The sequence below is a fragment of the Plectropomus leopardus genome, chromosome 4 (genome assembly GCF_026936395.1).
Source record: "Plectropomus leopardus strain MGB_pleo_1.0 chromosome 4, ASM2693639v1, whole genome shotgun sequence".
NCBI lineage: Eukaryota > Metazoa > Chordata > Actinopteri > Perciformes > Serranidae > Plectropomus > Plectropomus leopardus.
Window position 1 is genome coordinate 38064920 of NC_142179.1, and position 26091 is coordinate 38091010.

General features: G+C 40.1%; 1 protein-coding gene across 1 annotated transcript in view; it reads right to left on the minus strand.

The window, feature by feature from the left end:
• Positions 1-19586, minus strand: part of LOC121944829 (protein crumbs homolog 2-like) — a 41688-nt gene extending 22102 nt beyond the window's left edge. Inside the window, exons 1-6 of the mRNA XM_042488745.2 lie at positions 19303-19586; positions 6956-7651; positions 5811-6006; positions 2993-3132; positions 354-539; positions 128-241 (exon numbers count right to left, since the gene is read on the minus strand). Coding sequence (XP_042344679.1) covers positions 128-241; positions 354-539; positions 2993-3132; positions 5811-6006; positions 6956-7651; positions 19303-19372 — 1402 coding nt within the window. The 5' untranslated portion in view covers positions 19373-19586. The remainder of the gene's footprint in view (positions 1-127; positions 242-353; positions 540-2992; positions 3133-5810; positions 6007-6955; positions 7652-19302) is intronic.
• Between the last annotated feature and the right edge of the window lie 6505 nt (positions 19587-26091).

Here is a 26091-nt window from a genome sequence, read left to right on the forward strand (position 1 = left end):
GCAGACAGTGAGGATGAACAGTCACAAGGACAGGGCATTACCCTATGGGGTGTCGCTGGAGGAAGAGCAGCTCGGTTTAGTTTGTCAGCAGATAAGAGCAGCAGAGCAGATAAGAGGTGTCTCCTACCTGTAAAACCATCTGGACACACACACTGATAAGAGTTGACCAGATCCTGACAGGTTCCCCTGTGCTGACATGGAGCAGACTCACACTCGTCCACATTGACTGAGCAGTTGTCTCCTGCAAATGAAACATATTCATGAGGTTCAGATCCATGCCCTCATTACTTTATTGTGAGTTAATGGAGCAATATGTCAAGAAACTGAAGGGGTGTAGTTGTGAAGAGGCTTACCAGTGAATCCTGGTGGACAGTGGCAGATGAAACCAGCTGCCTCTTCATAGCTGAAAATGTCTTTGCTGAGTTCAGGGAGCATCCCATAGTTCAGAATATCTGAGCGCTGGAAACACTCGCCGTCATTCTCACAGGGATTCTGCTTGCATTCATCGATATCCAGCTCACAGTTCTCTCCCTCGTAACCTGGATACACGCACATACACACAAATACATGTCTGAATGAAAATTCTGCCTTTACACAAACCTCACATGCACAAGTAACTTCAAAGAGCAGCCTGTTCTCACTCCAAACTCATTAAATAGTGCCATTCTGTCATTGTAATTCCACTTTGGCCAGTACATAAAATGTACATCACAGCCTGGCACACTTCCTGGAGACTTGATGTGAAGTCATACTGCCAATTTTCAAGCCCCCTTTAGTTCCACCTTTCCCTGAAAATAGTTTGTGATACTAAAAAGGACTGAGGATTTTGTCCCCAGACCATACAGAGCTCACAGCCAGTGAGGACAGAATAACAAATAGTAATTTAATGTGAGGATATTATTTGAAGAAAAATCTGACACTCTTCTTTAAACCAAAATCCACCTGCGAAATATGTATAATGTAATATGTATAACTATACTTTTAGGATGTGCACACATACACACACACACACGCACACACACCCGTGCACACACATACACACACACACACACACACACACACACAAACACAACCACAAACTATGACAGCAATATCTGACACAGACTGCTGACATCTGCATCTCTCTGTCACAGTGTGCTCATGCATCACTTTTCATAATTCATCACAGCCCTGAAAGATTCAGATTTGTGGATTTTAGCTCTCTACCATGAATGCTGCATGTTGCAGAGCACAGCCCTGCTCAGTCGTCCCCTCTGCTCCTGTAAGCTCAAGGCTCAGATCATCCAACTCTTTTGTTTGGTTTGATTTATGTGTGGGAAACTTTCAGCCCGACAATGCTTTTTATGTCTGCACAGTTTAGCTTTTTTTCCCCTTAAAATTTCAGCATTTATTTTCCTTTATGATTTTAGTTTATTGTTTAAGCAGCAGCTTGGTGACTGTTGCAATGTACAGATGAATTGTTCACAGTGGGATTATGTTATCCAGAGGTGGGTTGTAATTAGTTACATTTACTTTGTTACATGTTTTTAAATGACATTTTGAGTAAGGAGTACTTGGTAGGTTTATTGCAGCATACTCCATCCATCCATTTTCTTCCGCTTATCTGGAGTTGGGTCACGGGGGCAGCAGCCTAACAAGGGAAGCCCAGACTTCCCTCTCCCCAGCCACTTCGTCCAGCTCTTCCTGGGGGATCCTGAGGCGTTCCCAGGCCAGCCGAGAGACATAGTCTCTCCAGCGTGTCCTGGGTCTCCCCCAAGGTCTCCTACCGGTGGGACGTGCCCTCAACACCTCACCAGGGAGGCGTCCGGGAAGAATCCTAATTAGATGCCCAAGCCACCTCATCTGGCTCTTATCAACGCGGCGGAGCAGCGGCTCTACTCCGAGCTCCTCCCAGATGACAGAGCTTCTCACCCTATCTCTAAGGGAGAGCCCAGCCACCCTACAGAGGAAGCTCATTTCGCCCGCTTGTACCCGCGATCTTGTTCTTTCGGTCACTACCCAAAGCTCGTGACCATAGGTGAGGGTAGGAACGAAGATCGACCGGTAAATTGAGAGCTTTGCCTTTCGGCTCAGCTCCCTCTTCACCACGACAGATCGGTGCAGAGTCCACATTACTGCAGACGCTGCACCAATCCGTCTGTCGATCTCCCGCTCCATCCTTCCCTCACTCCTGAACAAAACCCCGAGGTACTTAAACTCCTCCACTTGGGGCAGGATCTCATCCCCGATCTGGAGAGGGCACTCCACCCTTTTCCAGCTGAGAACCATGGCCTCGGATTTGGAGGTGCTGATTCTTATCCCGGCCGCTTCACACTCGGCTGTGAACCGATCCAGTGAGAGCTGGAGGTCACGGCCTGATGAAGCCAACAGGACCACAGCACCTGCAAAAAGCAGGGACCCAATCCTGAGGTCACCAAACCGGACCCCTGCACCTGGAAATTCTGTCCATAAAAGTTATGAACAGAATCGGTGAAAGGGCAGCCCTAGCGGAGTCCAACCCTCACCGGAAATGAGTTTGACTTACTGCCGGCAATGCGGACCAAGCTCTGGCACCGTTCATACAGTGTAGATTTTTAGAAAAAAATCCTTCCAGGTGATTCACAGGTGTATGTTCACCTCTTCACTATTACCAGAACAAGACCGTGTGTGTATCCAGTTCTAATAAAAGACTAGAGGTGGGGGGGTAATGTGCTGTTTTTCTGTCCTTTTTTTCTTTCTTAAGTTACTCGTTACTCAAGTAATGTTGTTCAGTAACTATTTTTTATACTTTAACTAGTAGTTATTTTGATAAGTACCTTTACTCCTGTATGTATTCTTGTTTTTGATAAGTTACAGCACTTTTACATCACTTTTTGGCTACGCTCCACCCATTTCTGACATTATGTTGAGTGTGATGCCTATATATAAAGTAACAGTGGATTAATGTGTGACTGCTGCAATGTTTGGGAGTTTGTTTTAAAGTGTAGATTTGTGTCCCAGAGTAAGGGCGTACCTGGCCAGCAGAGGCACTTGTACTCGTTGATCCCCTCCAAACAGGCAGCTCCATGCTGGCAGGGATCAGACGCACATTCAGGAATATCCTCCTCACAGTGGTCGCCTACAAAGCCCGTCCCCTCACAGTCACACTTATAGCTGAGAAAGCACAAAGAGACAAATAAGCCTGTCTTTTACTGTGAATGTCAACAGGAAGAGAAAGATGATTATGTGTATTTTTTTCGCATGTGTTTGGTTCATCTTTGATAAAAAAATTACTTTGTGAAAAAGGTTATTAAAATTAATCACATTTTAAATGTAATTTTTTACATCAATGGATCAATATTCTAGTGGAGCAAGGAAAAATAAAGAAAAAGGACTGTGGGCCTATAGCCAATAGAAATGGATTGCAATGCTACTTAATTTTGCTGAGCAGCTGTCACTGTCAACAGAAGTGGAAACCACAGGATGCGGTGACCTGAATAGAGCAGGTGGAATGGCACCACAAGGATCATGCAACAAATTTGTATCTCAGAAGCCTATTCTCATTCCCAAGTCATCAATGATGCCACTTGATAAGTGATTTATATAGATAAAAGAATATTTGGAAATAAGAGATTTTAAATCGACAGATAGAATGTTGTCGCACTAATTTCAAACACTGTAATTAACCAGAAATCACAAAACCTCTACAAAAGTTGAGTGTGAAAAAAATAAAACAGCAATATTTCATCTGATTCATCCAATTAAAGGAAAAACTTCACTCTTAATTTGCTCATCATGGTAGTTGACCTTATTTATTATTATTTTTTATTATTATCAATGATGAATCCTATATGCATGATTAAGTTTGTTATGGGGTTCCACAGAGCCCTGTGCTCGGACCAGTTCTATTCACTTTCTCTGAGGTAACAATATGAAAAATAACTGCATAAACTTCCATTTTTTGCAGATGATACACAATTTTATCTATCAATCAAGCCTGAAGTAAGCAACCAGTTAACTAAACTACAACCATGCCTGAAGGACATAAAAACCTAGATGAGCTGCTGATGTTAAATATTTATATTATAGATATAAAATGTGTGTGTAGTTGGTACTCAGGGTGATCAGCTGATGATCGGTTGATCAGAGTGGCATCCAGTAGCTTCATACTTCTGCACAAACCTGCACTGTTTTCTGGACCATTTTATGTCACCTTCTTGTCCCAAAGTGTAAATATATATTCTGCCCATCATACCCACTCCCTGCTCTTCCTGTGTTACTGCCCAGGTATTCTCAGCACCTCCAGTCATCTAATAACTCATCACAATGTCTGACAGTAAGTGGATTAATTGTTATCCCTGGTCAACTTTAATGTCTGCTGCAGCGTCACGTTGACACAACACGCTGCTGGATGACGCATCAGCCTCATCAGGCTCAACATGGGGGTGGGGGGGGGGGGTAAACACAGACAAAGACAGAAAGTCATGTAGCCATGTATGTATTTGCACTAAGTATGTAATTTAGTTCTATATGATAAGATGATAATCTCTTACAACCATGAGTCTAACTCAGTGTATGAGAGTAACCTTGTTAGAATTCGGCATTTGATCACATTTCACATCATTCCTAGTCAGAAATCTCACTGAAGACATCATTCTGTGTCAGAAACAGTACTTTAATATAAAGACAAAGTGTTGCCTAATAGATGTTTCATTTTGAAAAAAAAATAAATAAATAAATAAAGGACCATAATTTTTAACATAATTATCTTTAGAAACATTATGACAGAGGCCATTCCTATTTGTTTGGTTTCTGCTTATGACCACTGTTTCTGTGTTTTTGTAGGGTGATATGATCTGATCTTGAGATCATATATATATATATATATATATATATATATATATATATATCATTCTTTTTTTTCAGTCTCACAGCAGTTTGAGCTCAAGGTAATTTGTATTCTTTTTTACGTTAGAAAACTCATTTCATTCACAGAGAGAAAACTACTTTGGTATCACACATGCACAGTAACAAATAACAAAAGAAACAAGTCAGACTGGTCACAGCGGACAGTTTATGAAATACATATTGCCGCTATGTTGCTGATACCACATATTCCCTTTTTCTGAAAATGTTCACCTTTTTCACTTGTTCAAAGGTTAACAGCCCCTTCATTTCACAAATATTACAACAAATTCACAAACCCAGTCAACCACAGAATTTATACATTTCTACCCTGTAATACAACCCAAAGAAGTGAAATTAGCGCCCCCTCTGGTGGAGGACAGAATAGTTTGCATATGACCATTAATCGTTGCAGTTTCATGTGCTTAATGTTATTTAGCTGAAGCATTTGCAACAAAATTCCTTGTCTAGGTTAAGAAAATGATCATGATTTGGCTTAACATTTCTAAATGTGACATTTATTGTAACAAAGTATGTCACATTATTTACATTGTTAAAATAAATAAAATAAATTACATTGCTGACCTTGACTTTTGGTTTCACAACAAGGCATGAACACAACTCTCCTGGGTGAAAGTCCTGTGTTTACATGGCCCATAAACCTCCTGACCTACTATAAGCAAAGTTAGGGCCTCTTTACACCACGTTGCCTGTGGCTCCTGTACAAACTGCTATGAGAGGTTACCGGCTAAAAAAAAATGCAAATACAAGTTGTAATTTCTGCTTGTAAATTGCCTGTGAAGTCATATTTTGGAGGAGGAAAGTCTCCAGTCCATATGTATGTTCCAGTGTAACTGTTCATTCAAGAAAAACCTCAATCCCTCTCACTGAACTAAAGTTGCATGTGTTGGCAGACAGTGTGAAGGTGCATGTGTATGTAATCCTACCTATTGACCCCATCTATGCACTTGCCCTCGTTCAAACAGGGGGTGCTGGCACATTCGTCTATGTTGACCTCGCAGTCTTGGCCTTGGAAACCGGCCATGCACTCACACGTGTACATGGCGACGTGGTCTCGGCAGGTGGCGCCGTTCTGGCAGGGATGCACCTCGCACTCATCGATCTCCACCTCACAATTAATCCCTGCAGGGGAGCGGAGATGGCAGTGGGCCAGGGACTGAGATTGGCAACACACCTAATTATCTTAGCACACATACAGATACAACAGAATAACAGTGCAGCTGCCAAGAAGTCAGCTGCAGATGAAGGACTGCAACACACACTAATGCTGCTTAAAAACAGACAGGCAACCTCTTTTCATACAGTCCCTCCTCAGACAGAACCAATTGAAACACCAGACCCTGATGATGACTTTAAGTTTCTAGAATTTCACAACATTTCTGGGATGGGATTTTAGGAACTTTCTCAGATTTTACAACAAGTCTAGGATTTTGGAAAGTATTTCAAATATTAGGATATCTGTCAGATATTTGTGAGTTTCTCAGATTTCTAAGATTTGGGGACATTTTTGGATTTTAGGACATTTCTAGGATATTGAGACATTCCTGTAATTTTAGGACATTTCTTGGATTGTAGGATGTTTCTCAGATTTTAGGACATTTCTAAGATTTTAGGATATTTCAGGACTATAGAACATTAGTGGGATTTTAGCACATTTTTAAGATTTCAGTACATTTTAAGGATTTTAGGAAATTTCAGGATTATAGGACATAGGTACTACGATTTTAGGATGTTTCTCGTGTTTTAGGAGGTTTCTAGAATTTCATGATGTTTCTTGAATTTCAAGACATCTCTATGGTTTTTGGATATTTCCTGGAATTTAGGACATTAACAGAATTTTAGGAAACTTGTAGGGTTTTAGGTGATTTTAGGACATTAGGGCCTCAGCTAGGACCTCTGTCGGTGGATGTGGGGATCCTCCACTGGCACTTTGTTTATAAACAAGCCCAACTTTGATGCTGTTTTATGCATTCTGGCATCTTATGTATACTAAAAGTACAAAAAAAAATTCCCGGTGTGGATCATTCGTTGTCCTAGTTGTAACTCTAACTTACTACACACAGTGGCTTACCTTTGAAGCCCAGAGAGCAGTCACAGCTGTAATGATCCACTTCATCCTGACATGTGCCATTGTTCTGACACGGTCGGGAGGCACACTCGTTGATGTCCAAGTCACAGTGGTAGCCTTGAAATCCAGGCACACAGAAACACTGGTAGGCATTAACCCCGTCTTTACAGATGGCTCCATTTTGACAGGGTTCAGACTGGCATTCATCAATGTTTTCCTCACAGCTCTTCCCCTGGTACCCAGCCGCACACTGGCACCTGTGCCCAGTGTCAGGGATGTCCTCACAGGTGCCACCATTATGGCATGTTTCCTCTGAGCAAGTGGTCACATTATCCTTGCAGTCCTCCCCTCCCAACCCCAGGGGGCAGTGGCAAGAATAGTTATTGACTCTGTTGACACAGTATGACTGGATGCCTGTGCAGGGGTTTCTCTGACATTCATCTAGATCTTCTGTGCAGTTGAGCCCTGTGAAGCCGTCCGGGCAGTGGCAGGTGTACTCATCAGTCCCTGGTGTGCTGGTGCAGTTGGTGCAAGGTGCCATGATACAGGCGTCATACAGCTCATCACAGTTTTTGCCCATGTACCACACCGGTCCTTTAGGGCATAGACACACATAGTCACCCAGGTGGTCCAGACATGTGGCACCATTACTGCAGGGAGATGACAAACACTTGTCTGCCGCTGCTGTGCACAGGAGGCCTGGGAAAGAAGACAATAATTGCACCATTAATGCAATTAATGGTGCAATAAGCAACATTTTTCTTTAGTAGAATATGTTGAAGGTTGAGTTCATTGAGCTTTTGTGCATTTTTTACTGTTTGCTTCACTTTCAGGCAGTTGTCTTTAGTCTATAGTCTTATAGCAGCTATGGAAACAGATATATTTATCCAAGTTGGTGGAGACCAAAACGGAGCTAAAAGGAGAGTATATGGATGCTGATGGTAAATGGATCTGCGCTTGTTTAGCCCTTTTTTAGTTGTGAGACCACTCAGAGTGCGTTCGCACTCGAGTCACATGCAGTCATTCACACATACATTCATACACTGGTGGCTGAGGCTACCATACCATGCCACCTGCTGCTCAGTTTTTAACCTTCCATACATTCACATACTGATGGAACAGCCATCAGGAGCAATTTAGGATTCAGTTTCTTTCCCACGGATACTTCAACATGTTGGCCAACCTTCCAATTAGAGGGTGGCCATCTGAGCCACAGCCGCCCCATATATTGCAGTAACATTTGCCAAGAGGCCAGAAACCCAACTCTGTGTCTGTTGGAGGTGTAGATAGGCAACTGTTGCATAACATGTTAGTGAAATTATTTTTTTTATGTGATAATATGCCAGTGTTATGTTTACAGTTTGTTGTGCTGCACCCACATGGTAAATAAACTCAGTTAATGCAGGCTGAAATAAAGACCTTTTTTTTCTTCCGAATAGTACATGAAAATTTTGTGACAAGCTGTTATCTCTGTGCCTGGTTAACAATAAAACACCAGGGCTGGTATTGTGTTCACCTTGTGAGTCTCTCTCTCTTTCTCTCTCTCTCTGTGTGTGTGTGTGTGTGTGTGTGTGTGTGTGTGTGTGTGTGATCATGTCGTCATGATGAAACCAATCGTAGTGGAGTCTACCAGCAGCAGTTGTTGCAGTGTTTTTCTACGTTTATGTCTGTCTGTCTGTCTGTCTTTCTGTAGACAGATTTTTTCAACGTGGTAGCATCAAAAGTGTGCAAGATGTAGTCATAAAACACACAGGTGAAATAGTATGAAGATGGGTATGTTCCAAGAAAGGGCACCACAAGTAGGAGGGTTGTTGACAGTAGAGAAGCAGCCATCATAAATCATTAATGTGGTGGTGGTTTGGTGAAAAAAGGTAAAGCCTGCAAACTAACTCCATGCCTCACAAGTTTATTTCAGACAGTGTTTCAGTCCTGCTTGGATCTTCGTCAGGTAAAATGTTTGCAAAGATGAAACCTTTGACCTGACGAGATCCAAGCAGGATCAAATGTTGTCTAAAATAGACTTGTGTGGCATGAAGTGTGCAGGCTGTACCTTTTTCCTAATGTACAGTGTTAACTACCTTCTTTTAACATGGTGCTATGGTCCCGTTGCAAGATGGTCTTCAGTTTGAATGATCAAAAGTCTGAGAAGTTTACATTCCCAACGATGGCTTAAGACAAGAGTGCCATCAAAATAAAATTGAACTTCATTAACGCATGAGGAGTGGCCAATGTTGGGGATTAGTACATATAATTAAATTACAAAAAAAAATGGAATTGTAATCAATTACTGAGAAAAAGTATGTAGCCAGATTATAGTTACTAATCTTAATGCCGGTGATTAAAAGGGGGTTACATCTGAATATGTTGTATATATATATATATATATATATATATATATATATATATAAAACGAGAGAGAGAGAGAGAGAGAGAGAATAAAACATTCACTCTGTAGCTTTGCATCTTTTCATCATACAGGAATGCCTTCTTTTGGCATAGACTATTTCCAGACATTTTTCAGCTTTATTGCCCAGTTGAAAACATTTGTTAGAAGAGTAATCAAATGTAAATGGGCTGTACTTGTATAGCGCTTTTCAGGTCTTTTGACCACTCAAAGCGCTTTCACACTACTAGTAATAGTTACATTACTTTGATTAATTAATGATTGCTAGCTGTATTATTTATTACATTTTAACACATTATATATTATTACATTTTGACAGGCTAACTAGTAATCTGTAACCTATTACATGTCAAAAGTAACCTTCTCATCACTGAAAAACACTAAAGTAGTTGTACCAGTAGTTGAACTAATATGTCCCCAAGAATATAGGTCATCGGACATCTTCAAATATTTCATGTAACATGAAAGTACACACCTGTGAATGAGAACTTCAGTAAGAAGTGAGTGAAAGAACGGCATGCCAACTGGCTCCAACAATACACTGCCCTTTCCTCGTAAGCTTTAGCTGCATTACCCCCCGGCTTATACGGTGGTCTACCTATAACTCTGACCTTAAGCGGTGCAAAAGGTGACAAGCCCCTCTTTCCTCTGGACTTATGGTCACAACAGATGGTGTTAAAAGTAAACTTATTACTTGACTAAGGTAGCAGCTGTCAGGGTTGTCAATGAAAGTTCCTACCACTGCTGCTTGTACACAGTTGAGAACTTCTCGCTGTGATGTGCAGAACAACAGTGATATTACTGAAAAGGCAGTGATTATCTTAGAAAAACATTACTATAAAACATGAACCACATAGTTGCTTCTTTATTTCAGTCTGACGTCTGTCCATCTGTCCAACACACTGGTTCAGAGGTAGATAGTTTAAAGAAGTAATTCACTGTTAGACAGATGGGCTTTTAATGAAACTGGGATGTCTCTGCAGTAAAAAGATGTGAATACCTTTGACAAAGGTCCTACATGACCAGAGAAAAGAGAGACTTTTGCTAAAGAGGTAGAAAACCTACAAGTACCAGAATGCACTGCACCACACCAGACCAATGAAAGCTGCTGGTGGGTGACATTATGCAAACGTGTATGCGTAAAACAATGGCAGCGGGCCGGTAAGAAACTATTAAACAGTAGGCTAAAACATATGTCTGAAATCATTTGAGGAGAGAAATAAGCAACTCAGTGACAGAATCTTGGTTTATATTTGATCTGTGCTTAGTTTTACTGTTTGATATCTGTTTTTTATACCTCAGTTTTCACTGTGCAGGAAGCCACGTGCTGCCCACTACCGGCTTACAAACTCTAGCTATTACTGCTAAACAGGGCAATAAAATATGTTTCTGAAAACATCCGAGGTGAGAAATAGGCAGTGCAGTAACATAACCTTGATTAATATTCAATCAGCACTGCCTAGTTTTACCATTTGCTTGGATTTTGGTCTGAGGTTGAGAGAGACAGCCACTGTGTAATTCGAACCCTGCACGTATGTGTGTGTCATGTTGAAACTGACGTCACTGAAGTGTCCCACGCCCTTGCTATAACAACCAGCTACACTGAGGAGGTACTATCTTCTAATGGAAAACGACCCCCAGAAAAGTAACCGATACCAAAAGTGAGTACAGTAGAGTAGAGCCGGTACCATGTAGTGGAAATGCACCATTAGAAACTCTATGAACTTTCCTTTTGAGTGGCCCCAACATCCAAATGTCAGCTGTGTACTAAAGGTATCTGATGGTTGAATTGAAACCTGTTGGGTTAATTCTCTGTCCATAGAGAATAAATCCGACTGGCATGGCCTTTTTCATTAGCATCTCCATCAGACTAAAGTTCTGACTTCACACAATACACTTCCTGAATGCTTCCACACTTCACAGGAGGCGAACCTTGGAGAGATGAATGGGATGATGGTACTGCGGGGTGCTTCAGATAAAATCATCGACAAACAATGTGTTCCTGTGCCAGCAAGTCATCAACAAAAACATCCCAGCAACAATGTGTTTATATCTTCTCTGCAACACCTACATTTCCCACTCTATCCACTTTAACACCCCCAGTTCCTCTCACAAGCATCTGCTATCACTTCCTTCCTTTGCTCTAACACCAACTCTACCTCCTCTCATCAGTCTCTCACTCCTCCCACCTGCTTGATGCTTTTCATCCCTGTGAATCCAGAGAAGTGTTGTGTTGCTTGTGCTTCCTCTGTTTTAATTTGAATGCTGGAAATGAGTCCAAACTCAGCGTTTACAAGCTGATGTTGACACTGTTAGAAAGAGGTGAAGTGATCAGACCAGTAAGTTTATGATGACTGAAAAAGAAATGTTTCCTGTTTATTTTTGGCTTTTGAAAAATGTCTGAGCTCTTATTGGAATTGTTGTTTAAGACCTGGACTGAAATTGCAAACTTTTGAAATCAGGTTTCAGAGTGTAATTTTCTTGAAATGCCACCCCTCAGTGGCGAAATAAGTTTTGGGGATTCATGTACACGAGGCACGTTCTCACTAGGTTATCAACGAATGAATGCATTCTTCTTTTATGAATGCATTCTTTTATAAATTTCTATTTTTGTTAGTAGGGTCGTTCTCATCTAAACATAGCCTAAAAGGCTCAGTCTATGAATATCCCAGTGGCACACTTGACACTCTACTCATTGAGGTGGGAGGGATACATGTGATTCAGTTGTCAACAGGTCAATGATTAAAAAAAATAAAATAAAAATTTGCTAACTGTTAATTATTCATCTCACAGTTTCTATACATTTAACTATAAACCCTATGGCACTGCTCCACAGAGAACCGTCAGAGAAATTTCACAAGTTTGTGTGGAGGTGTGAACATGTTGATAATAACACTGCAAACTGTGTTTAACAGAGTTTATACAATAATAGCATGACTTTTTTCTATGCAACCTGGATCAACCATTTTTAAAAAGTGAGCAAGATGCTTTCACATGTGTTAATTGACCTAAGATTCATGGTAAAGGTGGTTTGTTTATGCAATTTTCTTCCTCTTTATCTCATCTTCAAACATGTCATTTCCTCAGTCTTGCATCACCTCCTTCTTTTACCTCCCCCTGTTTGCTCTTACATGTACTGAGATCATCTTTTACTTTTTCTCATTGTTGTTTTCCTTCACCTCCCTGTCTAAGAGAACCAAAATCCTTTTCCTGGATTGGCATGAGGAGCTGAACTCAGTCAGAATCATGCACTTTGACCTGCGCTACTTGTAATCTCATGAATCCTGACCAAGAGTGAGGATCTCTTCACTCTTCACCGCTCACTCCATCCAAACCCAATCAACACTTCACACATTCCAGGGCGCTGATAACAGCTCCCCCCTGCCCCTCCCCCCATCTCTGAGCACTTCATAGATCATAGTTATGGCCAGACAGCGGAGATCCCTGACACTGACTGGTACCAGCAGCTCAGTTGAGCCGTAACACTGAGCAGAACCTCTGACTGTTGGTGGGTAGAATGATGTCAGGATCAAACTGCCCTCCAGAGACCTCACAGACTCTTCACAGGGCTTTGCTTTAACATGCACACACCACTAGTCCCTATTGCTTCATCCCTGTTTGATGCAGTTTACTTGTTATATTAAATCTATCTAAATTAAGTACAAACAGACCAACATTTAAACTAACTTTATTACTTACAGCTTGTTAATATATATATATATATATATATATATATATATATATATATATATATATATATATAATCTTATCCTTATTTGTACACTGTAAAACCTCATAAGTTAATATAACTAAGTAACTAAATAACTACTAAGAATTGTTGAAACTGATTCCAATGAAAATTTTAAGTAAAACCAACTCAATTTTTTTAAGTTACAGACACAATTTTATTTAAGCAACTTTTACTAGAAATTTTTAAGTGACTCGTACTTAATTTTCTAAGCCAAAGTAACATCACCGAAGCACTATTCATTAGGTATTTGTTTTCCCATTACAAAAAAGTATAAATTTAAAACATTGTATCGCCTTTGAATCAAAATATTAAATTTTACGTAAAAGCATTGTTCACTTTAAAATTACTTAACTATTTTAAGCTCAGTAAAGCTGTACAAACTCCTCTGTAATTGAAACCATTGCTTAATTTTAACACAAATTGGATTTTCCAGTACTTATTTTAAAAAACTGAATACATAAATTGCAGTTACAAGTAGCTGCATTTTACCAATGACACGTCTTTGTCTGAGTTTAACATAGGCATACTATCTTATTTATCACTTCTGGAACATGCGCAGGACAATCCAGATCGAGAAACTATGTTGAAAATAACCAAACAATAAGTAGTATGCTAAAAGATTTTCGTAGTAACAAAGAACATTCTGGGGTTAGTTTTAGTAAAAGTAGGGACAACATAAATGTTTAACTTTAGTATGTGGACTTAAGCAATAACAGCTTTTACTCAAATATACTTGTTTAGTTTTACAGATTAGTGTGTACATTCAGTTGCCCCTGTGATAAATGAGATGTTTCTATGCTTCAGTTCTGAAGTTCATTGTTGTCAAACCATCCTATTATGGACACTATATGCAGACCAACTCATGCACACTTTCTATCTTGCAAAAGATATGCATTTATTGCAATGTTTCAGTAACTAGACCTTCATCAGGCAAAATTTCATGTTGTGAGATAAAGTTTTCACTGCTCATCAATCTGAATGGCCCATGCCTCCTACTGAGGTTATTTTATCTGTTTGCAGCAGCAATGTTTAGGAAGTAACATTGTTTAACTGTTAGGCAGGATCAAACAGAGCAAAACCTCAAACTAAACTTTGGCAAAATAACCGCCTTATTTTCCTTTTTTGCAAGATAGGTAAGAAATGAAGTTAACCACCTCAAATGCTGCGTTACAGCCATTTGAAGAATAAACCTGAAGATATTCTGGAGCTCCATTGCTGTCCACAAACTATTAAAAATAACATCACTGTGCCCACTGTAGCACCGTCTGACATTTTCCTTCATTACCATGAACACACAATTACACATACACTCAACAGGTTTACATGATGTAAAAAAAAAAGGTATATTATTGTGTTAGTTCGACTAAAACTGCACTTTTAAAATACATGTAAACATTTTTGTCCCACTAAAATTGTACTAAGTCGAATTTCTTGAAGTCTGACTAACACACCCAGATAATGCCCTTGGGGGTCAATTATGTGTATGCCTCAATCAGACCTCAACTAGCCTTGGTGTTCTATGCATGCTCCAAAGTACCTGCGCCAGGCTTTGACCCGGAAATTGAACAGCATAAATTCATAGAAGAAACCCAGGTGAAACAAAAGAAGAAGAAGAAAATAAAACAAGATGAAGGTACCAAGTAAAGGGAGGAGTATGTACGAAATGTACAGCACAGAAAAGTTGTCCATGGTTTCACTATTTGACTTGCAAACCATTTGCTGTTCACTAACTTGTTTGATATGTGACATAATAGGTCAACTGAAAGAAGGTCCAATAGCAACTAGCTGAGTAATTATGTAAATACTTCTGTCAATGAACCAGTTCCACAGCCCAAAAAGAAGAAGAAAAAAAATTTTGTTTTGAGAGAGAGAGAAAGTTTTGAGATGTATGTCTTCACTAGAAACCAACAGGCTTGGGACTGAGAGCCACTAGACAGAATAGCGAAGTCAGAAAGTATTACGACTACAACACATTTTTGGTTATGATCTTTCCATGGGATTTGTTGACGATAAGAAAAATATAACTCTGGACTTGTTTTGAAATATGTCAAAACCTAAACAAATAGTAATTTGGGAGAACCAAATTCTTAAAGTTGAGAACAGTCTTAAAAGAACATGTCTAATCAGATTTTCTTAAATGAGATGGTTCTTTTTTCACTTTTGGCAGGTGCTACAGGCAGAGGGGAGAGCGAGAGTGTTTACTCCAAGTCATGAAAACAGTGACACAAAGTGAACAGAGAGTCTCGCTGCAGGGTAGAGGAAGCAACAGAGCTATGAATCACAGAGAAAGGGAAGTCCCTGACTCACACACTCAGAGGAATTTTATTGAACCACTACAAGAGACGAGCAGCTCCGCCTAAATTCATCTTTGTGCTCCAAAGGCTCCTCAGCAGGTGGCTGCTGTGCTTTATACGAAAAAAAACAGCAATCCTCTCCGAATCAGTCACAGTTACACACAGAGCCAGGCCGAGCGGCACATCCTTTTGTCTCCTGTGAGCTGCTGCATAGACTGCTTCATCTCTCACACAACGGCTTTATCGAGTTTGGAAACTCCAAATGTGTTTTGTCTGGTATTAAGAGTAACGAGGAGTTAAGGAGCTATCAGCTAGCTCTTTCCAGTGATTTGAAAGCTTTTTATGTTAAAAAAGTACAATACCTTTTAAAAACTGGTTCAGCTTTTGCATATATTTGCCATAGATTAATGTACCCTCATATTTCTCAGAGTCCTCCTCGATTTAATCTCAGTTTTAAAGCAAAGGCCCAGGATGCACTTGTCTCCTCTGTGTGTGTCATCTGGAGATGGCATCCTTTAAAGGGACAGTCCCTTATAGGGACAGATTTTTTTCATGTGAAATTGTATTGGATACTTATTGATAGTCAGTATGTTAAATACAGTAGTTGTCAGTCAGCATGTCCCCCAGGTTGGAGAAGCAGGCAATGTACTGCTGTGGAGGGGTTAGCTCCCAGAATTTTTTTTAGCCACCTAAAAAGTTCTACCAAAAAATGTAAAAATCCATTCAAAGGGCCGTTTACGTTTACTGTTCTTGAATGAAGTATGAAGCAGATCCTTTGAGAATGGAGATGTTATGGCTGCACTTCATGCATGCGAATTACATTTAAGACATACAGCCATGCATAAGGAGAAGGGCAACATAAACAGCAGTGGCAGATCACCAAGCTGTGTTTGTGCTGCTGACTCTAATGAGGTTCACGTGTGTGCGTTCGCCATCATCTTCTTGTCTTTTTATACTCACTGCTCTGTCTTTATGTGCAAGTGTGTGGTCTTCTTCTATGGTGTGTCATTACAAAGTTTCACCGTCAGCTACTGGCCTGGCATGCACACTACAGGGTTTTCATGTCTTTTTACAGATCTGTGAACATGAGGCTCATTTTCACAATTTTATCATATGAGTGCAGATTTTTTTAGAAACACAAAGGAAAGACTTTTCTATTTTTAGTGGGGCCGTTCTTGTCTAAACATGGCCTAAGTGTACGCTATATTGAAAATATTTTCACTGCTGTACTTTAATGTCAGTGATTGTAAACAGGAAAATAAGTCAGTAATTAAGCTGTATGTCACTCTTCAAAACTAAACTCCACTGAGACAGTGATTTTACATCTCTGAACACAGGAGCTGCTGGTCACCTGTTGCTCCATCAGTTACTTCATATTGTTGTTGTGTGACTTTAGCATTAGTTCACATTCACCAAAGTCACACAATATCACAAACTAACTGTTTGTTAGTTTGTGTTATTTGTGTTATTACAAACGCTTTCAGTTGATAATAACACAAACTAACTGATGGAGACAGCAGTAGACCAGCAGCTGCTGTGTTCAGCAAGATGTAATTACTGTTCAATATGTCTGGTGGCTTTTATGAAAGCAAAGATGGGGGACTGAAGCCATGCTCCCCCATTGAAATGGGCTGTCTAACATTAAGATAATGTGGTGGAAATATTCTCAATATAGCATACACTTAAATTGACATGTTTTTTTTTTACATGGACTTTTTTGTGTCTAAAATAGGTTATGTTATATATGTTATGATCCCCATCTAGACCAATGCATTGCTTGGCTTCCGTGTCAGATTCCAGCCTGCTTCTCCAAACTCAGGGTGGGCCGACTTACATCTACACAATGTAATAAACTGACTATGGATAAATACCCCACATAATGCCACTTTGAAAAAATCCAAACTATCTCTTAAAACAGAGGAGTTCCTATGAGCAATAAGCTGAATCTCTCCACTGATTTTAAAATGTTTTGCCTTAAAAAGTGGAATACTTATTTGTACTAGGGTTCAGCTTTTGCATATATTTGCTATAGACTCATGTACCCCCATATTTTTGTGTGTCATCTTGATATGATATCTGTTAAGAGGCTCATGAAGGATGGCTCCTCTGGTGTCTTTTGTTTTTCCTCAAACAGTTTTTGTTTCGGCTTGATTTCATTCAAACTAACAGTCCTGCAGTATGAAAACCTTTCCCACTCAAATCCAGACTCTGCTCAACTTTTGAAACTGTTTCCTCGTAGTTACTTAGTTGGTAAATGATGTACTTTTTTTTTTAATTATAAAAGAAAGGCATCCTTGTCTTCACAGAGATCTGTGTACTGTGCTTCTGCACTCTTTTTCTTTAAATCCTCAAGAGCTCAGAGTGCCAGGTCTCTTGCCATGCTCCCTATTACCCATCACTCCTTCAATTCAAAGCTAAGACAAAAAAGCTGTGTAGCAGTGCAGCCGGACGCTCAGCTCGTTACCATGGTGATCTCCAACAATGCCACCCTCAGCCAATCCCTGCTGCTGGTGCGCCACTGTTTAAACGAGCTTCAGACGCCTCACACAAATGACGGTCGCGGGAAAAATGGGTCAACACGGTTTTATAAAGTGGTGGGGTCGAACAAGAACCCCCCAACACAGACACACACACAGAAAAACACACACACACACACACACACACACACCCTGGGACCAGCTGCAGATTCATCGCACATGAGGGACTCACAGGGAAACCAGTGTGGTCTCCACAACTGACCCACACATAAAAATTGAAACTGGTATTAAAAGATGCATTTCTTGCTTGCAAATAACTGTAAAATGACAGATTGAGCATTATTTGATGGGTCCATCATTTCTATTAACTTTTCTAGAGAGTTTCCTGAAAATAACTTTTTTATTTAGTTCTAATTACAGGTAAAATCTACGTTCCATCATTTAATTTTAGCTTATTTCTAAGTTTTTACCCATGTACTTTCATTTTCATATGTGCAACAGCAAACTGGCTTGATTTCTTTCAGAAACATGGTGAGAAGACAATGAGCAGCTTAACAAGAAATGCCCCCCAAAATTAGCAAGAAATTAGTTAAATCATAAAACAGTTACAAGAGGATTACCTGACAATAAGCAAAAAAACAAACAAATAAATAAACAAAAGAACAAAAAAAAAGAAAGAAAATTAGCTCATGGTGTGATTTTTTCTGTAACATAATTAGAAATATATAATAGGAAATATAAATATAGATTTTTCAGTTGTTTTTTTTTTTTTTTTGATAATCTATATCAAACATAATTCTAATAATCTTCCCACAGCTAAATTTCCAGATATTTTCTTGTCACCTTTTACACTTTGGATTTTTGTTGTTTTGTTGTTTGTTTTTTTTTTGTTGTTGTTGGTTTTTTTGCAATTTGAAATTTGAAATTTGCCAAGTAGCTCATAGCCTTTTTCCCAAGTTTTCAAAAAAAAATCAAACAAGTGCGCTCAGGTTATAGTGGTTTAAATGCTTGAGAAAGGCACCTAAATGCAGCACAACATAACTTGTGTCAGTCCAGGTTCTAAAGGGTTAATTTGAAGAATATGAATAAATATTTGAACACTATTTACATGCACCCTGTTTTTAAAATTATGACTTTTATTATTTGTATAGACATGTAAAATAAATAAAATAATGGGTTATCAAACTATCTTTACCATCTTTACTTCTGTGAGAAGGTCCATCAGTAAGCACACATCAATACATGGACATGCATATGAATATATACTGAAAAAGCACATTTTACACTTCACACACAAACAAGGACTCCACCTTTATCTGTGGATACATGTGTGAATTGTTTGTTTTCTCCCACAGTTCCTATGTTTTCCACAGATATATAGGTGCTGTGTTTCTAAAGAGCACATGTTGCACTCTGAGCCTTACCCAGTTTGAACATCATCATGGTGATCAGCACCGTCCTCTGATATCTGGACCAAACTCTTCCAAACTCCATGATGAAGTGGCTGCTGAGGTTTCCATTCAGTGTAAAACAATGCTGTCAGTCCACATGTTCTCCATCCAGCACGCTACAGCGCTTCATCAGCCTGCTCACACTGAGCTCCAGCACCTACATGCCTGACCACTGGGACTCTGCCTCTCAGTGTGTGTGTGTGTGTGATGTGTGTGTGTGTTTGGATGTGTGTTTTGGAGTGTGTGTGAGTCACTTGGGAGACCAAGCTAGGCTGAAGTAAAGCAGAGTAATCACCCCAGCAGCAAGTGAGGGGAGGAAAACATGAGCTGGAGTCTGGATTGGACTCATCCTGACACAGGTTCACTGACTGAGTGAAAATCCCACACATGAACGATTTTAGGCCTGCAACTACCTACAGCAAAGACTTCTCTGGGTCATTTAATCAGCTGATTATTTTCCATAGAGATAGATTATTTTCTTGGTGTAAAAAATGTCAGAATATACTCAATACACAAGCCAAAGCTGTTGCCGAAACCAGAACAGCGAAAAAGTCTTTTCCATTGAGAAACTCTGTAAGTGCATCCTTTTGATGTTGTTTAATTGTTGTTAATGACTTTATCAGTGAATTAACATGACTTATTACTGAGTTTACTCTACTAATGCTGCACTTGTGGCTTTGAGAGCCATCATTTTTTTTTGCTGCAAGCTGTGGCCTGCATTTCCTGTCATCAGCTACAGCACCGTCCCTGATTGGCCCTGACTGGATTTTAATTTCAGAAAAAGTTTAATTAAAAGTTAAATTTAAATTTAATTAAAAGTTTTTAATTGAGTCGAGTTTAGTTCAGTTTTGTTTGGTTAAGTTCAGTCAAGTTTAATTTAACAGCTGAACAGCGGAGCAGCTGCTGAGCTTTGTTTTGTTTAGTTTTTAGTTGAGTTGAGTTGAAGGTAGAAGCTAGATTTAATCTACCTTCTACTTTGTACCATATAGATTTACAATAAAAGAGCAAAATCAATATCAGTTTAAGTGTACGCTATATTTAGAATATTTTCAGTACTCTACCTTGCTATAAGACAGCCCTTACCGACAGGGATTTAAAACCGTTCTATCAAAAACACCAGATTCCACTGAGAAAAACATTCATTTTACTCCACTGAACAGCGGAGCAGCTGCTCGACGGCTGCCTCCATCAGCTGTTGTGGAAAGTAAAGAGGGGACAATAGTCAAATATAGTGTACACTTAAACTGATGCTGATTTCTTTCTAGGTAGCTAACACATGTTTTGCTGCAGGACATCACTTAGCTTCTGTGCTGATGTTGTGGAACTATACGTTATTTATCAGAGGAGGAGGTGGCTGGGGTGTGACTTTCTTATTCAAAACAAATATAAAATAAAAAAATCCTTTTCATCAAGCTGTATGTCCCTTAGCTAAGCAAAAATTAAAAACACAAGTCCCTCCTCAGTGCTTACATTTTTTTAAAGTCTGACCATTTTGCAGCATCCCTTCCCCCCCTCATAAGTGACGAACAGTCCCTATCCCTAACCACCGAAGGAGGCCAGCTCAGTGACGAGGAGCACGCACAGACCATTGAGTCCAGTTAAAGTCCAACTGAGGTGTTTACATGATGGAATAGCTCAAATTCCAATCAAATGATCTGGGTGTATTAGTCAGATTTCAAAAACTCAACTAAAATGACTACATGTATTTTACAAGTCCAGTTTCAGTCAGACTAACTCAAAAATTGGCCTTTTTTCGAACATCATGTTAACATACTGAGTGTTATCCTTTTTAATGAAGTACTGTAACATTGTACCTTTAAGTGAAGGTTGGAGATCAATAAGTTGTTGCTCTCCTGAGTTCACTCAACTTGCACCCCCACCACAGGGAGCAGGGGCAGAGGGAGCGTACCCAGCGCCTATCTGTAAGCCAGAGGCCTCTATGTTAGGCTGACGAATGCCTTGCTCACCCCCACTCCCACTCCTACACACTCTCCCACCCCCATTCACAACCCTGATCCCAGTGTAAGGCTTAACTCCAACCTGCTGCGCTCACAACAACACAAAAGTTTAATTAAACACTCAGCGAGGGAGTGGGGGAGGGGGGGCAGCAGCCTTCAACAAGCGACATGCAAATGTGTAAAGTAGTGAGTCAGTGCAGCCCCATAAGCCTTACATTCCTCAGTGACTGGCTGCTGCTTTCATTAAAGCAGACACACAATAGAGAAATAGGCTGACATGGAGTCTGAGGCCTGAGGATGCTGACAGGATCTCAGTTCATCTCTTCCTCCACCTGTCAAGGAAAAGCTGAAAAAACTAAAATGACAATATTTCAAATTTAGTTTGAGGCTAATGTCTGATCATTTTTACTCTTTTAATTATGCATACAAGATCCTAAATTACATATTAAGAAAGTTTTTGGTAGACAGGCTTCGAGTAAAATGTGTCAACATCTGTACTTGTATGGGTCTGTGAATGCAGCACAGGTGTAACACCTCTTTTTTTCTTTTTTTTTTCCTTGACCGCAGTTTGTTGAGTTTGAGTTTGTTCTGATCTGATCACAGCTGATCAGATCAGAATAATGGACGGGAGCAGCTGCTGCAGAGGCAAGTAAATGAAAATTTTTAAAATTTTCTTTTTCACTGTGCCTGATGTTCTGCTGCTCCATCTGTGCCAAGAGTACGCTTTGTGCTCTGCAAGTGTGGTGCAATGAATTATCAAACACTGAGCATCTGAATTTGTGTGGGTTTTTTTTTTCGTAAGCTTTGGGGGAAAAGGGCAATGACTAACTTGGTAAGAAATATTCCACAAATTGCAAGAAATTAGTGGATTTTAAAAAAGTATTTTTGAAAGCTAGGGAAAATGTCTTGGAAAACGAAAACGAAAAAATTAGGAAAAAATTATATTTATAATTATCATAATTATGTTACAGAATTATCATAAATGTTTGAGCACTTTTTCCAGGCCATTTCCTTCTTAAACAATATATTTTCTTTTTTTTCCCTTTCTTTTTAAAATGTTTTTTGTTTTGTTTCATTTAAATTACTAATTTTCAGGTAATTTTCTTGTACTTTTTACTCATTTCTCACAAATTTTTGGGTCATTTCTTCTTTCAAGTCAAGTCAAGTCAAGTCAAGTCAAGTCAAGTCAAGTAAATTTTATTTATAGAGCCCATTATCACAAAACATGGTTTGCCTCAGAGTTCTTTACAGTGTACAACATCCCTCTGCCCTTAGACCCTCACATCACCCAAGGAAAAACTCCCGAAAAAGAACCCCTGAGGGGAAAAAAAAGGAAGAAACCTCAGGAAGAGCGGTAGAGGTTGATGAGGGATCCCTCTTCCAGGACGGACAGACAAGCAATAGATGTCGTAAATAACAAATGAAATACAATCATGGCAAAAAGGAAAGAGAAAGAGAGAGGGGGGAAAGAGGGGGAGAGAGGCACAGCAATAATAGAAACAGATGCATGTCATATTACAATAACGATAGGTGTGAAATTATTAATTGCACTCTATGATGATGTTGAGGGTGATGATAAGAGTCTCATGCATATGTTGATAGGCAGGTGTCCAAAGGCAAGATCACAACATCGGCACAACCAGGAACAGACCACAATCAGCTTTCTTTCATTGCTCATTGCCTTCCTCCCATGTTTTTTTTTTACCCATCCCATCCCACAACCTCCCGGCCAAATTAATCAAGGACAATCTAATGATCTTTAGGCGACATGAGGATTAAGTAGGTTTGCATGTTCTCATAATTGACCACTTGGATGATGGTTCAGCCTGTGATGTATTCCTTTTAGAGCAGCTGAGCAGATAAATCCAGATTCTTCCAGTGTGCAGACAAACCTTGACAGAGGGTCATCATCTCTCAACAACTACATTCCGGATTAACAGACAACAAGCCAATCTGTCCCTCGCTGCCATCCGGAGCAGTCTGCTGGAAGCCAAGAGATCTGTGGGTTAATACACATGTTTGCAAAACACAATGCAGTCACAAGCAATTATAAACTTCACGCCTGGAAAATTACAGCTGCTAACAGGATGCCAGCACTCCCTCTTTGTTTCCACCTGCACTGTATGATAATACAGAGACTTAGAGAGTGAGCCACAGGAGGCTTTCATTCACACAACATCACAAACAACTCACACTCTGCTGAAGAATAGAAGTATGAACTGATGTTTCTTGACTGTCATGAAGAAATGGAAATAAGCCACAGTGGAAATAGGTCAGAACCCACAACACTCATAAGAATTTTGTGACTGCTGGAAACATTTCAAAACACTGATCAAGAATAAATATCATATGACAGCAGTGCCAGATTAAACCGGACATAAGGGGTAAAGGCCCTGACACACCAAGCCAACAGTCGGCCATCGGCCAATAGGCTCATTCGAGCTGAACTGCACCTCACCTGGACAGCAACCTTCAGTCTGTACAGGAAGTCACAGAAGCACCCACATCCTGTTGGATTGGATTCCAATTCATTAAAATCTTATCAGATCCTAATATCAGTTTGTTGACAGTCTCCAGTTATTATAATGATGACATTGTAATATATAACTGTAGTGTACTGAAGTGACACTGTACTATAATAATACATTTATATAGTGCCTTTCTTAAACTCAAGGCCACTTTACAAACAAAAAACAAAAACAAAAAGACGAAAAAAAAGAGGGGGGTGGAGGCCAGGAATAGGCAGAGGAGAAGAGATGGGTTTTGAGGTGGGACTGAAAGACGATGAGGGACTCAGAGTCACGGATCTCTTCGGGGAGGGAGTTCCAGAGCCTATGAGCAGCCCTGGAGAAGGATCTGTCCCCAAAAGTTGTAGAGGATAGATTTATGGGTGGAGAGGAGATTTGCGGAGGCGGATCAGAGGGACCGTGAGGGTTGGTAAGGGTAGAGGAGGGCAGTGAGGTAAGGGGGGGCCAGAAGGTGAAGGGCTTTGAAGGTGAGGACCAGGATCTTGAAGGTAATCCTGTGGGAGACTGGGAGCCAGTGAAGGTTTTTTATAAACTGGGGTGATGAGGTGCCAAGATTTGGTGCAGGTGAAGAGGTGGGGAGCTGTGTTCTGGACTAGCTCAAATTTATTCATTAAACAGGCAATCTGTCATTTCTGTTCATGATTCAGTCTTGATTTTACATATATTCTCTTGTAAATCAGCATCATATCAGTTTGCTGCTGGATATAAATCCACAGAGCAAACCTGTAACCCTCAAACTACATCAATAAAGGAAAATATCAGCCGAATAGTCAAATGCACAACAGCTTTCAGTGCAGGTCTGTCAGACAGCCTGTAGTCAGGGCTTCACATCTCTACTGATAGGAATCCTCAGATCCCACTTAAAATAATTTAAACAGTCCAGTGTTAATATACAATATTCTCTGTATGGTTCATGATGAATGTATTTAATCTCTCTGACTGCAAAATGTCACCATCAGCAACAACATGTACTCTGTTAACAGGAAAAAACCTTCAAATAAGACAAATAAAATCCAAATCTCTGAAACTTAACAAAAATAAAATGTTTATATGAAACGACATAGTGTTGAGTCAACATCTAAACCAATCAGTTGTTCGATCAGCTGAGAGCCAGTGTTTCCCATCATGCCCTCGGTTTTACAGTCGGTGGAGAGCAAAATTTGCGCCTGCCTCAATGTCACAAGATTATCACCATCCATTTTTGCATGACGTCAGAGCAAGTCAGGATGAGCTCAGACACAAATCTAACCGGCATGCATTGCATGTCGATCGTGGGTGATCGATTCTGTGCAGGACTTTCGGCTCGAACAAACCTAATGTTAAATCATTGGTGAATGTCCATGGCCCTGGTCACTGCGCTGTGTCCTGCAACTTTGGCCCTTGCCGGTGCTATTTGGCTTTTTTCCTGCCAATCCAGCCCATTCTCATTCCTAACTCGTAAAATACCACCGCCTTGGCAGTGCTTGTGGCGTGAGATCATAATGCTAAAGCCACCTTTCGCTTCAGCATGAAACTCCACTGGACAGAGCCATGAAAGAATGCTGGACAGACAAAACTGACCCTGGTATTGATATACGCAGGCGGCTGGACAGACGGCACCTGCTGTGTCCACATGACACATGCAGGGGTGGCGTCACCTGAGAACACGGCCAGATGGAACCTGTCGCAACGTAATACAAGGAGCGCAAGGGTGCTTATAGGACAGACAGGAAGGGTGGTGGATGGATCCAACAAACCCTGGACTTTCACGTGGGAGTTCTGGTCTACACCATACTATGTGCCTCTATTACCCAAACTTAACTATCTGTGTCAGCATGATTGTTTGTTGACGTTCCAGGGTTGGTTGCCATGTGCTGTTATCACCGAAACATAACCATGTGCAGCATCATTCGACCATGTGCTTGTGCTGATTTCACAGTAGTGCAATCCCGGAACATAAATAGCAGACACAGAAGTATACCAAGGCCATAATATGTAGATTCAGAAGTCTGCTGACAGAGCAGCAATATGTGACAACTTGTGATTAGAACATGTTGGATATAATTATAATAATGTTTTGCTGGAGTCATATACAGCCAGCAAATCGTCTGGGGTTTTATACGGTCCAGTAAGCTCTTCCAAAGGTAAAGTACAGTTAGGCTTCACTAACAGGGCTCTGTTATTTAATGATGTCTGTTTCAGTGAGGGGAAAAATAAGAAAATGAACCGTGTGTGTTTTGAATTACAGTAAAATTTTCACATTCAGTTAACCTGTGTATGATCTCTGAGATGAAAGA